Consider the following 18,711-nt stretch of genomic DNA (forward strand, 5'->3'; position numbering starts at 1 on the left):
ATTTTTTTTTTTTTGTTGTAGAGATATCCCTTACAAATCAAGACTTTATATTATTTTGAAGACACTCATCAAGACATTTGTAAATGTGCCTGATATCTTGAAGGATACAAGACATGTAATTGAGAGAACCTAAAAATTTTTTGAAGTTGGCTTTTCTAGGATACGTCATCACCAAAGTTTGAGACAAAGACAATTGGATGGGTTTTAATAAGGCTCAAATAAATTTAAAATCCAAAAAAACGGATCTGAGTTTGATATTATTTAATTTTGGGTATGGACACAACTAGCTGATTTCTTTTGATTACATTAATGAATGTATGTAGATGTTTAAAGTGCTGATCTTAATGGTTTTAGAAAATATCAACACATCATCAATATAACTATCGAAATTTTTTGAAAGGATTGAAAATATCATTCATAATATTCTGAAATTCAGATGGAGCGTTTTTTAGCCTAAATGGCATGACGTTCCTCTCATATTTTCTAAATTGGATATAAAATCCTTATTGATTTGATTAAAATCCTTAAAAGAGATAATGGGAATTTGATTTGATGAATTCCTTAAAAGAGATAATACTACTTGTGGAGAGGGAATGATTTGATTTGATTAAAATCCTTATTGATTTGATTAAAATCCTTAAAAGAGATAATGGGAATTTGATTTGATGAATTCCTTAAAAGAGATAATACTACTTGTGGGGAATTTGATGAAGAGGACTGATTGTAAAGGGAATTTGATGAATTCCTCAAAAGATAATATTCCTTAAAAGAGATAATACTACTTGTGGAGAGGGAATTTGATGAATTCCTCAAAAGATAAGAGAGATAAGAGCTTATATTACTTGTGGAGAGGGAATTCAGGGAATTTGATGAATTCCTCAAAAGATAAGAGCTCCTCAAAAGGTAAGAGCTTATAGGATGGCGGTAGCGTCCCATGCATATGACAGAACTTCTTCACAATTGCAATATCTGACCAATGAATATTGTTGTCATTTATAGCTTCTATCACAATAATATAAAATTTGGGGTCAAAGCTTATATGGGATTGAAAAGACCATTCTCCACACGCTTGTAGATTAAATTATATCTACCACCTCTGAAATTTTCCACGGAAAACCTCTCTTCATCATTGGCATCCTTAATTGGAACTAGATTTTAAAGAAAATCTTCTCCACGACTCACTTTGGAACACTTTTATAGATAGTTTCAACAAACTTACTTTGCTCGTGAATACTTTAGAGTTCAATATTTATAGTTGGAGAACGCTATTCAAATTGATAGGGTCGAATCTTACAACAAATTCTAATTGAGCCTCCCTCTATTAGGAGATAGCTTCGAATCAAATTCTTTAGTTTGGACAATGGTTGCATTGTTTTAGTCAAACAACCGAGACTAGTGTACTACCAATAGTATAAACATTATGTACGTGTATTTTCTTACATATTAACAATTGTATACAAATAATAATTAAATTTATGAGTAGAAGTTTGGATGTAGTTTTATTAAATAGGTAATCTTAAATTATATCTAAAAATATATAAGATTTTTTTTATATACATTTAGGAGAACAAAACAAAGATTCAAGAAGATGTCATTCATGCCATGTTTTAATTTTTATTCTTTCTTGTTTCCCAAAGATTAAAAAAAAAAAAAAAAAGTTATCCTCCCTCAAATATGGTTCGTTATTTGATTATTTTCTCTTGAGTGAATTTTAAGTGAAACACATTCTCTACCCAAGTAATTGCAAGATGCAAGCTTCACACTAAGAGGAATCAAAGTCCCAAGTATCAACGTCCTTTAAGTGTAAATTTTTGTTCTCCATCTCAACATAAATTAAACTTATTTTCGTGAAGATATCTATTTATAAAAGCAAAATATCTCAGAGTCACAAAAATAAAAATGAGATATAGATACGAGACATAAATATGATACCAAATAGATATGGTAAATGTTAGGATTAGATTTGATTGAGTTATTTAGATTAGATTTGATCTAGTTATTTGAATTAGATTTGATTTAATCATTCTTTAATTGGATGAGAGATTTCTCCCAATTCTTCTGATCTTTCCAATTTTCTTGTTCTGTTCCTAACAATTTGGTATCAGAGCCATGCCTTAAACTAGTTAAAACTAGAAGCAGCAGTCTTCTAAGTGTGTCATAATAAAAGTATGTCGATGGAGAGTCCACTTGTGCAGTCTGCTGGAGAAAGGAATCAAGGTCATGGAAGCTTTAGAGGCAGAGGAAGGGGACGAGGCAAACAAACCATCAACAAGGCCATAGTGGAGTGCTATAACTGTCACAAGCTAGGACATTTTCAATGGGAATGTCAAGCATGGTTGTAACCGGAAAGGGTAATGTACGGCTGGAAGTGAATGGAATCATAATGATAATCACAAGAGTGTTCTATGTGCCAGACCTGAGGAACAATTTGTTTAGTAGTGGTAAATTGCAAGCAAAGGGGGTTACCTTTTTGTTTCAAAATGGAACATGCAAGGTGTTTCATTTTGAGAGAGGCTTAATCATGGAGACAAAGATGTCTTTGAATCGAATGTTCGTATTGCATGCTATATCTCAGCCTGTAGCAGACACTCAAACTCAATTGAAACTTATGGCGAGAAGTGGTTCAAGGTCTCTGTCATACACTCACCACTCTAATTCCTATCGTCATAGTCAGAGAAGCAGAAGGGACCCAAGTCCTTCCCCCTATCATTCCACTACCCATTTTAGGAGAAGCAGCCGTTCAAGTTTCCTCAGCCGTCAACGCAAAAGTAGGTCTTCCTCGTTATCTCCTTTCCCCAAATCGTTCAGTTTCAGTCCTAGTTGTGCATCCACTAATCGGAATCATTCCAAAGAGAAGCTTAAGAAAGAGGAAGAAGAGAAGAAAAGGCGTGAAGCAGAGTTGAAGAAGTTAGAAGAAGATGTGGCTAGGAGGATGGAAGAACTAATTCAGAAGAAGATGAAGCTAGGAGGATGGAAAAACTAATTCAGAAGAAGGTTGAATAAAGGCTATACTCTGAAGAGACTAAATTAGAAATACAGAGGAGAATAGAGGAAGGTCGCACAAAGTTGTTTGATGATGTTGATGTGCAGCTTGACAAAGAGAAAGAAGCCGCTTTAACTGCTACAAGACAAAAAGAAGAACAAGCACGAAAAGAGAGAGAAGAGCTAGATAAAATGCTGGAAGAGAATAGAAGAAGGATAGAAAAAGCACAACGACGATTAGTTCTGGAGCTGCAGCGGAAGGAAGAAAAACAATATTGTGAGCTTGAGTTGATTCAGAGACAAAAAGAGGAGGCATCTCAAAGAACTAAGCTAGATGATAAGAGTTTGAGTTATGTTGTGCTGGGAGTTAGTGAAAAGTCAAAAGCTTACGGACTCTATGATATAGAAGTGGTAGATGAAAATAATGATATAGAAGCGGCAGATGAAAATACTGCAAAGGAAAATATTTCATCTAGCTCTTTGGCTGAAGCAAGCTCTCCTAGCTCGAATAAGGCGAGGAATAAAAGACCACCAGTCTGGATGAGAGACTATGCAATAGGAGAAGATTTTTGTGAAGATGTTCATGAAGCAGTCTGGATGAGAGACTATGCAATAGGACAAGTTTTTTTTGTAAAGAAGATGATGAAGCTCAGCCATGTGTTACCCCTACTGAACCTGCAAACTTTTTAAACTTTAAAGAAGCATTGAAGAGTGAGAAATGGAGGCAAGCCATGGATCTGGAGCAATAAACAAAAATGACACATGAGAATTGATGAAGTTACCTGGTGGAAATTTGGTATGAGGTCGTAGATATAAATTGATTACTATTCGTGTTCAGTTTAAGGGAGGGGTTGTTAGGATTAGATTTGATTGAGTTATTTGGATTAGATTTGATCTAGTTATTTGAATTAGATTTGATTTAGTCATTCTTCAATTGGATGAGAGATTTCTCCCAATTCTTCTGATCTTTCCGTTTTCTTTTTTTTGTTCCTAATAGTAACATGTCATTCTTAAAAAACCAGGACACCGATGTGACAATGATACATTAATTAAAAAGAATTATTTCAAAAAATTTATCAATTTTATATTAGACATAAATTCATATAAATAAGTTTATATATTTGTATACTCAAAAAAAAAAAAAGCTTAATGTACATTTCACTCTCAAAATATATTCAAAGTCAAGTGTCTGATACGATGGATTATAAATTTGTAATGTATCCATTGTATTAACAAGTGTTCAGTACATGCCCAACACGTGTCAGATTAGTGACACTAAGTTATTCTCATGCTTTCTTTACACCCATTTAAAGTAGTTTGAAAACTAGCACGTCAAATATTATTGACTAACTAAAACTGCAATTTTGTTCTTTAAGGATGGTTTTGACCAAAGAGAAATAAAATCCTTAATTTAGTACATGGTAGCAAGGATGGACATGAGAATGAGTTATTCTCATATGGGAAGAGATTTAACCTTAAGTTATATCTCATATCCTCTTTTAACCAATTATTTAATTTTATTTAGTATGTTTTAGAAAGATAGTAGAAAAAAAAAATAGAATAGAATAGATTAAATTAGCCAAAAGTAATGACCAACAAATTTAAAAAAGAAAAAAAGAAACATAGAGGATGAATGGATTAAATTGGCTAATTGCTAACCTAATTAAAAAAAATAAAAATGTAACAAACACACAAAGTAAGATTAGAAACAAAAAAAAAACACAAACAGCCAAAAATCAAAATTTGGAAAGTGTTAAACAGTTTTGATATATAGACATTTCAAGACTTTGCTCATGCAATATTCCCATGAAATCTAACACTAGAGCATCATAAAATTTAGAGAAATGATTGAAATTGATGTCATGTTCATATAGGTTGACTCAAAGGACAAATCGAACTTTCTTAAGGATAAATTAGGGATACCAGCCTAAGCTAATCAGGTAGGTGGCCTTACCATCCGTATGGTTATATTTGATGTTGACTGTGCCCGTGGTTCTGAAAGTGTCATATATATTGATATGTGTAAAATGTTTGTGAATCGATATGCTTATGATATGTTATAATATGTGAATTGTATGATAATACTTACGGTACCATGTGTTCAATGGTATATTTGAGATAGGATACGAGAAGGGTGCACTAAACATAATGTAACGATAGGAGTAAGACATGTTCATGAAACGTTATGGTTTGGTTACGTATCGAAGTGTTATGGGTATGACAGATTGATAAAAACGATATGGTCACGATGGATTCATAAAACAATACGATTAGGTTATGGGTAGAAAGTGACAGGATTATGATAGATTGATAGAACGATAGTGTTAGGATATGTTCCTGTAACGTTATGACTAAGGTACGTTCAGGTAACGACACAACTATGATATGTCTAAGGACGTTAAGGCTATGATAAATTAGGGAAGGATATAACCATGAACTTTTTACGATATGATATGATTATGATATAACATGTGAAGGACGGATATATATCCAATAAGTGTCAAAGAGAGACGTGAGAATAAATTATTCTCAAGCTTTCTTTACATCGGTCAAAGAGTATTTGATAAGTTTTCAAAATTAAGGGTTTTCTTTTTTCTTTCTTTCTCCCTTTTCACGTTTATTTTTTTTTTTTTTTAAATAAAAAAAGTTTAATGTGAGAATGAAGAAGTTAGAAAGGAGAAAGAAATGATGTAATAAAACTTTTCCATCGGCAGGAATGGAAATGGTGAATGGGTCCTTGACGATAGTTGACCGCTATACTCTTGTTTCGATGTAAGTGATGATTATCAGCAATATGAATTGTGTCAATACCACACTGTTATCAAGAGGAAGTAAAGTAGAGTAGAACAGATCAAGCGATCCATTTGTTGAGAGTACTGTAAGAGGGACACAAGTAAGAATGTTGGATATAACTACTCTTTCACATCTGAGTGACGAGTCTCATAGATCCAACTACAATATCAAAGAAACTTCAGCTGGTAGTGATTGCTTGCATTGGTGTCTCCGTGGTATCCCAGACACATGTAACATGATTTTTCTTGCTCAAATATAGCTTCATGTGTCTCTGTTGGAAGGCTTCTTAATTTGCAGCCTTTGGTGAAGATGATCACTCCGAGGTGGGTTTGTTAGTGAAGATGCAATTATATAATCAGGGTTTTATATCAATGGTTCCATTTATATCTATAAATTAAATTTTTGGTGTATTTTTAGGAAATTCAACAATAATCATCGCTTATTTGGATACCATTCTAAAGAAATTCAACTTTCGACCTTTTGTGAATGCTCAAAGCTACTTGCAAAGTACTGTCGATTATGATCAATAATACTCACCGACTCGAAATTGAGGTTTGTTCATGTTTGAAAATGTGACAAACCAAAAGACAAGATGCTAATTAATATTGTTTGTGATTGTTGTTGTGAATTCTTCATCTTTGAATACATATTTTGGTTGGCTTATGAATTTTTCCATCTTTTAAAAATATTATTTTTTTAGTTCGGGCCTAATTTCATAATAGGCGATTGAATCACAGTATTGCAATATTTTAAGTTACTTTTAAGATTAAAGGTCGATGAATAAAGTAATTACGACAAGTTCTTTTTATGCATCTTGTTTTGATCTAACACATAAATGCTTCCTCATTATTTTATTTATTTTTTTATGAATTAGGTTATGAAGATCATTTGAATTATAAACGCTTTAATTCAAACAATATTTAATAACTAATCATTTTAATATTTATACTCAGATATACTAACAAGTACTAGTAACACTAGTCTCAATGACTTAAAGAATACAACTATTATCTCGAACTATAAAGAATTTAATTCCAACCTATTCTAATGGACAAACGCTTTATTAGACTCTATTGTAAGATTTCACTTCATCAATTTAAGTAGCGTTCAACTACAACTACAAATATCAAATTCTTCAGTATTCATGAACAAAATCGGCCTAACAATGTCTCTTGGAACTATTTACCAAAGGTGTTAGAATGAGCCGTGCGGAAGGGTTGCCTTTAGATGCTTTAGTACCAATTAAGGATGTCAATATCCTAGTAGTGTAGAATGCAGGAAGGTTCGTAGTTGAAAAGAATAACGAGAATAGTGGACATCGTTTCATCTACATGCATGTGGTGAACGATCTGGTTGGTATGACTAGAGAACGTCGTCCTCGCAGAATTTATACTCTTCTGATAGAAGTTATAAATAACGATGATATTCCTTGGTCTTTTATTACAAAGGTGCAGAACTTTCTTTTTGTGCATGTGATATATCCATCGTCACCTACTCATAAGCTCTCATCTTTTAAAGAAGTTCTCAAGTTCCAATTATGTCAAGCAAATGTTGCAGCAAGCAAAGAGTTTTTAACAAGTTCGCTATTGCAAAGAGCTCGGTTTAAGGCACAAATGTCTCTGATGGGAAAGGCACACCAATTCATCGATATTTAAGTAACCATGAATAAGACACATGATACAACATGTAAACGAAACGATTTCCATGACTCTTGTTATTTTCTTCTACTACAAACCTTCTAGCCTCTTCCACTTTTTTGTGATTGACATCCTTAATTGAAATTAGAATTGAAGGAAACACTTCTCCACAACTCATTATGGAACACCTTTGATAGATAATTTCAAAAAATTTACTTTGCCGAGGAATACTTTAAAATTCGATATTTATAGTTAAACGCTACTTAAATTGATGAAGTGAAATCTTACAACAGAGGTTAATAAATCGTTTGTCTATCAGAAAAGAGCTTGGAACTACATTCTTTATAGTTGGGATAAGAGATGTTTTAGTCAAAGGAAGTATACTTTTTAGTTTTAAAATAAATTAATTTTTTAGTTTAAAATAAATTGATTTTTTAGTTTTAATTTTAGTCCGAATAAATTAATTTTGATGTGGTGTTATGTATTTTAATAAAATTAATATTAACTTAATCAACAAAAATTTGTATTTTTTTTTTTTAAATTATAATCTAAATTCATAAAAATACCATTGAACTTTGCACTGATGAAGTGAACGGAATCAATCCAACCAAAATTGATTAGTTTGTTTCTTTTGTTGGGTTGTTGGTTTATTTGATAACCCTTGTATATTATAACAATTCAACTTTTCGTTTTATAGCCCTCCAACTACTAAGAGAAAAATATATTTGAGTAGAAGCTAAAAATATTGGGTGTTCAAGAAAACGACTTCATATTCGAAATCAACCTAACTTCATATTCGACATTTTATACTTACCATCATGCTCTTAATACTCATAGTCTTTCTTAACATCCCATCCCAAGGCTTTATTCTCCAAGACAAATTCTACATCCGAGGACTTCACGTGTTTCATGCAATACGACAAAATACGACCTTAATACCTAGGCCTAAGGCTTCATACATACGTTTCAAGTGGTATAACAAGGGCATTTGGTCTAGTGGTATGAAAGTTCGATTCTCAAAATGCCCCTTCAAGAGATTGTAGTATGAAAGACATTTACCAAGTAAATAAATACATTAAAATAACACAAGTGACACATATGTAAACTATGTTATTAATATTTTATTTCTATTACATCTTTCCTTATTTATAAAATAATGAGCGGAGATATTTTTCATTTTCACAATTACTGATGACGGGAGATTTAGGATTTTTTAAGGTAAGAATCGTGGGGATGTAGCTTAGATGGTAGAGCGCTCGCTTCCGATGTGAAAAGTACGAAGATCGATACCTTGCATCTCCAAATGAATCGATCACTAAACTTAGGAAATAATGAGCGGAGATATTTTTTCATTATCAGTAAATATATTATTTCATCTTTCCTTATTTATGAAATAATGAGCATAGATATTTTTTTCATTTTTACAATTATTGATGACGGGAGGTTTAGGGTTTTCTGATGTAAGAATCGTGGGGATGTAGTTCAGATAGTAGAGCGCTCACTTCTAATGTTGAAAGTACGGGGTTGATACCTTGCATCTCCAAATGAATCGATCACTAAATATATTATTTCTTTTCAATTTTTTCTTATTTACAACATAATGAGCAGGATAGTTTTTCATGTCACTATTGATGACGAGACGTTTAGGATTTTGTGACATAAGAATCGTGGGGATGTAGCTCAAATGGTAGACCGCTTGCTTTGCATGCGAGAGGTACGGGGATAGATACCATGCATCTCCAAAATAAAACTATCTATTATTAAATATATTATTGAAAATTATTTCTTTTCAATTTTTGCTTATTCATGACAGGTTGAGTAGTGATATTTCTTCATTTTCACTATTATTGATGATGAAAAATTTAGGGTTTTGTGATGCAATAATTGTGGGGATGTAGCTTTGCTTAGCATGTGAGAGATACGACTTAGCATACAAGAGGTACGAGGATCGATACCTCCCATCTCCAAAAGAAACTATTTATTATTAATATTTTATTTCTATTCAATATTTCCTTATTTATGTCATAATATGCACAGATACTTTTTTATTTTCACAATTATTGATGAAGGGACGTTCAGGGTTTTTTGATGTAAGAATCGTAGGGATGTAGTTCAAATGGTAGAGCGTTCATTTCCCATGTGGAAAGCACGGGGATCAATACCTTGCATCACCGATTGAATCAATTACTAAATATATTATTTCTTTTCAATTTTTTCTTATTTAGGACATAATGAGCCGGGATTGTTTTTCATTTTCATTATTACGAATGACGAGATGTTTAGGACTTTTTGACATAAGAATTGTGGGGATATAGCTTAGATGGTAGAGCACTCGCTTTGCATGTGAGAGGTATGGGGATCGATACCTTGCATCTCTTGATTTTATTCATTTTCACTATTATTAATGATGGGAAATTTAGGGTTTTATGATGCAACAATTGTGGGGATGTAGCTTAGATGGTAGAGCTCATTTAGCATGCGAGAGGTAAAGGGATATCCCGCATCTCCAAAAGAAACTATTTGTTATTAATATTTTACTTCTATTCAACATGGGAACTATTTGTTATTAATATTTTACTTCTATTCAACATTTTCTTATTTATGACATAATTAGCGGAGATATTTTTTCATTTTCACTAGAATTGATGACGGGACATTCAGGGTTTTCTGATATAAGTATTGTGAGAATGTAGCTTAGATGGTAGATTACTTGCTTGGCATGCGAGAGGTACGGGGATCGGATCGATACCCCATATTTCCAAAAGAAATTATTCTTTATTACTATTTTATTTCTATTCAATTTTTCCTTATTTATGACATAATGAATAGCGTTATTTTTTTATTTTCACTATTATTGATGACAAGATGTTTAGGATTTTGTGACGTAAGAATCTTAAGGATATAGCTTAGATGGTAGAGCGTTTGCATCCCATGTGAGAAGTACTGGGATCGATACCATGCATTAACAAGGGAAACGATTATAATGAGCGGGGATAGTTTTTCATTTTCAATATCATTGATGACGGGAAGTTTAGAGTTTTTTGATGTAAAATCGTGGGAATGTAGCATGCGAGAGACACGGGGATCGATACCTCCGCATCTCCAAAAGAAACTATTCGTTATTACTATTTTATTTCTATTCAATATTTGCGAGAGACACGGGGATCGATACCTTGCATCTCCAAAAGAAACTATTCGTTATTACTATTTTATTTCTATTCAATATTTCCTTATTTATAACATAATGAGTAGCGATATTTTTTCATTTTCACTATTATGCATGACGAGACGTTTAGGGTTTTGTGACTTAAAAATTGTGGAGATGTAGCTTGGATGGTAGAGCGCTCGCTTTGCATGCGAGTTGTACGGGGATTGATAACCCGCATCTCCAAGAGAAAGTATTTAATTTGTTATTATATTTTTTCATTTTCAAAATTATCGATGCCCCGCATCACCAAACCAAACTATTTGTTATTAATTATTTTGATATTTTTTTATTTTCACTATTATTGATGATGATTCATTTAGGGTTTTATGATGTAAACAACATGGGGATGTAACTCAGATGGTAGAGTGCTTGCTTTGCATGCGAGGTATGGGGATCGATATCGTGTATCTCAAAAAATAAGACTATCCTCGTTATCTTCTTTCCCCAAATCGTCCAGTTCCAGTCCTAGTCATGCATCAAAAGAAAGAGGAAGAAGAGAAGAAAATTGATGTCATGTTCATATAGGTTGACTTTAATACAAAGGACAAATCGAGAAGGATACGAAAATGTAATGTAACGATACGAGTAAGACATGTTCATGAAATGTTTATTCTCAAGCTTTCTTTACATTGGTCAAATAGTATTTGATAAGCTTTCAAAATTAAGGGTTTTCTTTTTTCTTCTTCCTTCTTTCTCCCTTTTCACGTTTAATTTTTTTTTAAATAAAAAAAAAGTTTAATGTGAGAATGAAGAAGTTAGAAAGGAGAAAGAAATGAATGTAATAAAACTTTCCCGTCGGTGGGAATGGAAATGGTGAATGGGTCCTTGACGATAGTCGACCGCTATACTCTAGTTTTGGATGTAAGTGATGATTATCGGCAATATGAGTTGTGTCAATACCACATCGTTATCAAGAGGAAGTAAAGTAGAGTAGAATAGATCAAGCGATCCATTTGTTGAGAGTACTCTAAGAGGCACACAAGTAAGAATGTTGGATATAACTACTCTTTCACATCTGAGTGTTGGATATAACTACTCTTTGTTGAGAGTATTGTAAGAAGGACACAAGTAAGAATGTTGGATATAACTACTCTTTCACATCTGAGTGTTGGATATAACTACTCTTTCACATCTGAGGGATGAGTCTCATAGATCCAACTACAATATCAAAGAAACTTCAGCTGGTAGTGATTGCTTGCAATGGTGTCTCCGTGGTATCCCAGACACGTGTAACATGATTTTTCTTTCTCAAATATAGCTTTATTTGTCTTAAAAGTTCACTTTTGAGTAATCCTGGAAGGCTTCTTAATTTGCAGCCTCTGGTGAAGATGATCACTACGAGGTGGGTTTGTTAGTGAAGATGCAATTGTATAATCAGGGTTTTATATCAATGGTCCCATTTATATCTATAAATGAAATTTGTGGTGTATTTTTTGGAAATTCAACAATAATCATCGGTTATTTGGTTACCATTCTAAAGAAATTCAACTTTCGACCTTTTGTGAATGCTCAAAGCTACTTGCAAAGTACTGTCGATTATGATCCATAATACTCACCGACTCGAAATTGAGGTTTGTTCAGGTTTGAAAATGTGACAAACCAAAAGACAAGATGCTAATTAATATTGTTTGTGATTGTTGTTGTGAATTCTTCATCTTTGAATACATATTTTGGTTGGCTTATGAATTTTTCCATCTTTTAAAAATATTATTTTTTAGTTCGGGCCTAATTTCATAATAGGCGATTGAATCACAGTATTGCAATATTTTAAGTTACTTTTAAGATTAAAGGTCGATGAATAAAGTAATTACGACAAGTTCTTTTTATGCATCTTGTTTTGATCTAACACATTAATGCTTCCTCATTATTTTATTTATTTTTTTATGAATTAGGTTATGAAGATCATTTGAATTATAAACGCTTTAATTCAAACAATATTTAATAACTAATCATTTTAATATTTATACTCAGATATACTAACAAGTACTAGTAACACTAGTCTCAATGACTTAAAGAATACAACTATTATCTCGAACTATAAAGAATTTAATTCCAACCTATTCTAATGGACAAACGCTTTATTAGACTCTATTGTAAGATTTCACTTCATCAATTTAAGTAGCGTTCAACTACAACTACAAATATCAAATTCTTCAGTATTCATGAACAAAATCGGCCTAACAATGTCTCTTGGAACTATTTACCAAAGGTGTTAGAATGAGCCGTGCGGAAGGGTTGCCTTTAGATGCTTTAGTACCAATTAAGGATGTCAATATCCTAGTAGTGTAGAATGCAGGAAGGTTCGTAGTTGAAAAGAATAACGAGAATAGTGGACATCGTTTCATCTACATGCATGTGGTGAACGATCTGGTTGGTATGACTAGAGAACGTCGTCCTCGCAGAATTTATACTCTTCTGATAGAAGTTATAAATAACGATGATATTCCTTGGTCTTTTATTACAAAGGTGCAGAACTTTCTTTTTGTGCATGTGATATATCCATCGTCACCTACTCATAAGCTCTCATCTTTTAAAGAAGTTCTCGAGTTCCTTGTCCCCAAGTAGAAATACAACTACTCGAATGCTATCTCTACTTATAATAAGCCCTCTCTCTCTCGAAATATATGTGTGTGTGTTTGTGGATGTATTACTCTCTTTTATTAATGAAATATGCCGTAGTCATAATGATATTATGAGTATCTTTTCTATCCCTCCGTTCCTTATCGCTATATAAAGAATATGAAGATTATAAGTAAAAGTGTACAAGTAATTTGTTACTTTTGAACTTAAAATGCTTATAATTCAATTTATCTTTGTTATCAACAATAATTATCAAACGGTATATAATTTTGTCCAAGTAAGGTCGCTTCTCATTCCCTGTATGATATCATAACACAAAATCAAGCAGAAGTGTTAACGATATAATGATAACAAAAACCCATTCGTCGAACTAACTATAAAGGAAGGGTTGGTTGGAAACCATGTCTATACTTCTTTGCTTTAATCACATTTAACTCAAGATATATAAGAACGACAGAATATGGCATGCCCAGTCAAAACAAAAAAAATTTCTTGCCATGTTATAGTTAATGAATATGGTATGCACAAAGATCCGACGTCACACTTCATGATTGGAGACCAATACAGTGTGAGATATGGTCGTCCATACCATCCTTTGGTTCAATTGTGTCAAGCAAATGTTGCAGCAAGCAAAGAGTTTTTAATAAGTTCACTATTGCAAAGAGCTCGATTTAAGGCAGAAATTTCTCTAATGTGAAAGGCGCACTAATTCAACGAGATTTAAGTAACCATGAATAAGACACATGATATAGCTTGTAAACGAAACGATGTCCATGACTCTTGTTATTTTCTTCCATTACAAACCTTCTAGCGTCTTGCACTTTTTTGTCATTGACATCCTTAATTGAAATTAGAATTGAAGGAAACACTTCTCCACAACTCATTATGGAACACCTTTGATAGATAGTTTCAACAGGTTTACTTTGCCGAGGAATACTTTAAAATTTGATATTTATAGTTGAACGCTACTTAAATTTAAATTGATGAAGTGAAATTTTACAACAGAGGTTAATAAATCGTTTGTCTATTAGAAGAGAGCTTGGAATTAAATTCTTACTTTTTAGTTTTAACATAAATTAATTTTTTAGTTTAAAATAAATTGATTTTTTAGTTTTAATTTTAGTCCAAATAAATTAATTTTGATGTGGTGTTATGTATTTTAATAAAATTAATATTAACTTAATCAACAAAAATTTGTATTGTTTTTTAAATTATAATCTAAATTAATAAAAACACCATTAAACTTTGCATTTTATCTAAAAAAAATACTCATAATTTTTTTTTTTTTTTGAAATACGGTTGAATTTTGAAAAAAAAAAACATCAAAACTACTCTTTAACTTTCAAAAGTGTTAAAAAAATGATAGATGGGGAGAAAATTTTGTTCATGAGGAAAAAATTGAAGGTTATTTTAGGGGAATGTTTTTAAGATGAGTATAAGATCCTGAAAACATAACAAGAAGTAATATCCTAGCTTAAGGTCGCCATTAAGAACCTACTAGTGGGCTACTTACTAAGTTTTACTCACTCCATGTTTATCATTTTTGTTTCAAGTAACTGAGAGTTGGTCATGGATGAGAGCAGACTTTGGAGTGTGGGCCATGGACTAACCTCTGTTTTTAATCTAGTATTTTTTGTTCTTCTTTTGAGTCTACTTCTTGTTTTATGTTTGTAACGAGTATGTATATGTAACACCCAAAAATGAAGGAAATTATCTCCCATAAAATAAGCCCTTCACGAAAGACCCAAAGGATTGAGAGGAAAAAAATTAAAGGATTAAGCAAGAACAAAGGACTTAGTCAAGTCACTTGTGTACCCTAACAAGTGATTTCAAAGAGTTAAAGGCCTTTTGAAAAGGATTGGAAAGGAAAAAGTAAATCAAAAGAGAAAAAAAGTCATTTTATCAATTATCAATAATCTATGTAGAAGGAATCTCAATATTAAAAAAAAAAAAAAAAAAGGGAAAATGATAAAAAAAAAAAAAATCAGAAATTTGTAGAAAAATTATGGATTTTTTCAAGAAAAATAATAATAAAATATTCAGAAAGTGGCAAGTTACCAAAATACCACTGGAAGAATGGATAATTACAGAAATGCCACTCTAATTAGAATCGGAGCATCTACCGTGACCATCCGAGAAGAATCTTTCGAACTCAAATCTCGATCGTCGGATCTCTTCCAAAATTTGATATGATCTAGAACGAACACGCACGGATCATCACATCCAACGAGTAGTATTCAAAGCCAAGGTCGATAAGACTATGATCGGAGTTGATATCTCCACAAAATTATCCAGCAAGTTCGATCTCTAAATAACGAAGATTCTGGAGTTCTCAATGTCGGTTTAAGCTCCTCCTATAAGGTCGGAAGTAGGAGCAACAATACGGAATAAGAGTCGAGAAAGGTTGATCCCCCAATTGAAGGCAATAAGCGTTTAGATTGTGGGTCTCCTACTCTCATATTTCTTCCAAATTCGAAAGCAATCCTCCACCATTTCTCTTTAAACTTCTAAATAACAAAGAATCTGAAGTTCTCAATGTCGGTTTAAGCTCCTCCTATAAAGTCTGAAGTAGGAGCAACAATACGGAATAAGAATCAAGAAAGGTCGATCCCCCAATCGAAGGCAATAAGCGTTTAGATTATGGGTCTCCTACTCTCAGATTTCTTCCAAATTCTAGAGCAATCCTCCACCATTTCTCTTCAAACTTATTCCTACAGTTTCTCAACAAGATTACCCACAAGTTCTATGAAGGAATAGAGTGCTGAAAGTGCTCAGAAACCAATCCCCCAATTCAATCCGCCATTGAAGAACTTCAAGAAAAACTTTAAAATCCAATCCGAGGATACATGATGACTCGTCGAGCAAGAATGATTCCAATCAGTTTCTGCACCTCCAAGGAATGCTTCCATAGAAGACCACGAAGAAAAATAACCTCGAGCGCGTGCCAAATTGAAGGAAATTGGTTTCGAAACTTGATGAAGGAATCGAGAGATGAGACGTCGTAGAACAAGCTACCCAAGAGATCGAAAATCTGGCGTTTCGAGTGAGTTGCATACCGAGAACGATTTTTGGAAATTAAGGTCCTACACTCAAAGACGTTCCTCCAAACCAATTCCTTTAGCCTGAAGATAGGATATGGAAGGGGTTTGATGAAGAAATAGGGCCTTGAAACCCCTCGAATCGGCTACCCAATAAGAAATCCTTTGTTTTATCTCCAGCGATAAATTAGATTTTAGATGATCTTTGGTAGCGAATATCTTAGGGTACGATCCACGAGAAGTTATCAAATAAATCCCTAGCCCTTTCTTGTAACATCCATCTTTAAGTTTCACGAAGAAATCGAGGAGAGAAATGCTGTAAATGTGGCTGTACAGGCCGAGTTTCAGATGGCGGCGATGCGAAAAATGCGCATCTTCTTCCTATTCAGAGGAAGAAAACGATGATACGGCCAGTTCAACTAAACTGTCCAAGTCAATTCAAAATTTGACCTTTTCTCGTGTTTTCTCAGTAGATCTTATTTTATGAAATGTTGTATGAATCCTTATCTCGAGAGGTTATATAATGTAATGGAGTTTGGGAGTTATTGGAAAACTTTAGTTAGCGAAACCAAGATATACGAGAAAATGCTCATCACGTTCCATATGACTTTACCTCCTAGGATAACTAAAGTGGTATCCCTGAAATAATAGATTCCACAGATGTACCCTTGGTCTCTATACTACGTGCACAATATCATGCTGGGCTTTTCCTAAGAACTTATAAGTTCCAAGCTTGACCCAAGACATTATGCATAAACCTAGGAACACCTAGGTTAATGCAAATATCATGCTTAACAAGTTGCTAGGATCCATGCCTCAAGTAACCGTCTATTCTTCTTTAGGTGGGATGCTATGGTATATGTACCATGAGCAGGATTCCATGATGAACTTATTATCTCCCTCACCTAAATGAGATCTGCACCACGATAATTAAGAGTTACTGCACCACGATGCCATGATTATGACAACGCCACCTATGCACTCATGGGGAGAAAATTAAGAGTTACTTCGGAAGAGTTTTCATGGTTAAAATACGATGCATGACATGACAACATCTAAGGTTTAGTTCCTGAAAAGGACAGGTTCAAATGATTACGTTAGAAACATGCAAGATTGAGAACCAACAACTATACCTGAAGCAGAGGTCATGTTCATGAAGCCTGGGAAGGCATGAAGCGCTTAAGAATGTTACACCTTATGCCTCAAAAAAATTTGTGTTGTTGTTCTTAAAGGTCCTATCGAGAGTTGAACACAAGTCGTTGGATTCAAAATCCAAAGTGCTAACCACTACACCATAGAACCCCTTGTAAAAATTTATTTTGGAATGGTTTTTTCTATTTTATGTAGATTCTCAAGTTATTGGATTCAAAGTTCTAGAGCTGTTTTATCTAACTCGTGATCTTGAGCACCTTTAGAGTGGTTGCAGAAATAACCCTCCAGTGTTGATTGAAGCTCTTAGAGAACATGTAATTTTATATATTTCTTATAGTTAATTTATATATTGTTGTATATTACAAACAAATTGAAATAATACTTTACATCCTAGTCTTTCTTTCTTCCGTGCAAAACTTAACATGAAAACTATATTATTTCAATATTCACTCGAGAAACAAGGGGCGAAAACTATATTATTTCAAACCCTCCATTATTGCTTCTACTTTGCGTGAAAATGCTTTCACTAAATCATGTTACTAACTGGTTGGTTTTGTTCGGTTCAATTCTTGGGTCCACTAGATTGAATCGACCTAACTCAATTAAACTCTTGATAATATAAAAATCATAAGTTTCTTAAATTACGTTAACTAAAAGTTTAACCCCTAATTTTTTTTAGAATATTTATCTTTGTGTCTAGTTGATCTCTAAATGCTTAGAAGTATCTAATAAGACTTCTATTTAAGGAACTTTCCTCTATAAAAGATGTAAGACTTTAGGTTTATTATTAAAGAATTTCAAATGAGTGATTTGATATATCACTGAGGACAAAATATTTATTTGTTTCAAATATGTTATGTTAGACCATTCATTTTCTAATGGCATTAGATTGAATCTCATTAATAACAATATCCCAAAACTCAGGTAAAGATGACATCAAAATTAATACTTTAATTTCATCTTCAAAATTTATTACCACTTAAGCAAGAACAAAGGACTTAGTCAAGTCACTCGTGTACCCTAACAAGTGATTTCAAGGAGTTAAAAGGCCTTTTGAAAAGGATTGGAAAGGAAAAAGTAAATCAAAAGAGAAAAAAAGTCATTTTATCAATTATCAATAATCTTTCCGGGTTTGTAATTCCTTATGCAGAAGGAATCTCAATATTCAAAAAAATAAATAAATAAATAAATAAAGTGATCAGAAATTTGTAGAAAAATTATGGATTTTTTCAAGAAAAATAATAATAAAATATTCAGAAAGTGGCAAGTTACCAAAATACCACTGGAAGAATGGATAATTATAGAAATGCCACTCTAATTA

At 32.8% G+C, this 18,711-nt stretch overlaps 1 protein-coding gene and 1 non-coding gene across 2 annotated transcripts; one reads left to right on the forward strand and one right to left on the reverse strand.

The window, feature by feature from the left end:
• Positions 1-2,716: 2,716 nt before the first annotated feature.
• LOC111438536 (uncharacterized protein At1g10890-like) lies at positions 2,717-17,653 on the forward strand (the record flags this gene model as incomplete). The annotated part of the gene is made up of 3 exons (XM_023076445.1): positions 2,717-2,961; positions 3,006-3,325; positions 17,586-17,653. Coding segments are annotated over 3 exons (633 nt in total), but the record flags the coding sequence as incomplete, so codon positions are not given.
• Positions 17,469-17,540, reverse strand: TRNAQ-UUG. The gene has a single exon. It is a non-coding gene; the product is annotated as a tRNA-Gln (tRNA).
• Positions 17,654-18,711: the final 1,058 nt, after the last annotated feature.

The sequence above is a fragment of the Cucurbita moschata genome, unplaced genomic scaffold (assembly GCF_002738365.1).
Source record: "Cucurbita moschata cultivar Rifu unplaced genomic scaffold, Cmos_1.0 Cmo_Scf00077, whole genome shotgun sequence".
Classification (NCBI taxonomy): Eukaryota; Viridiplantae; Streptophyta; class Magnoliopsida; order Cucurbitales; family Cucurbitaceae; genus Cucurbita; species Cucurbita moschata.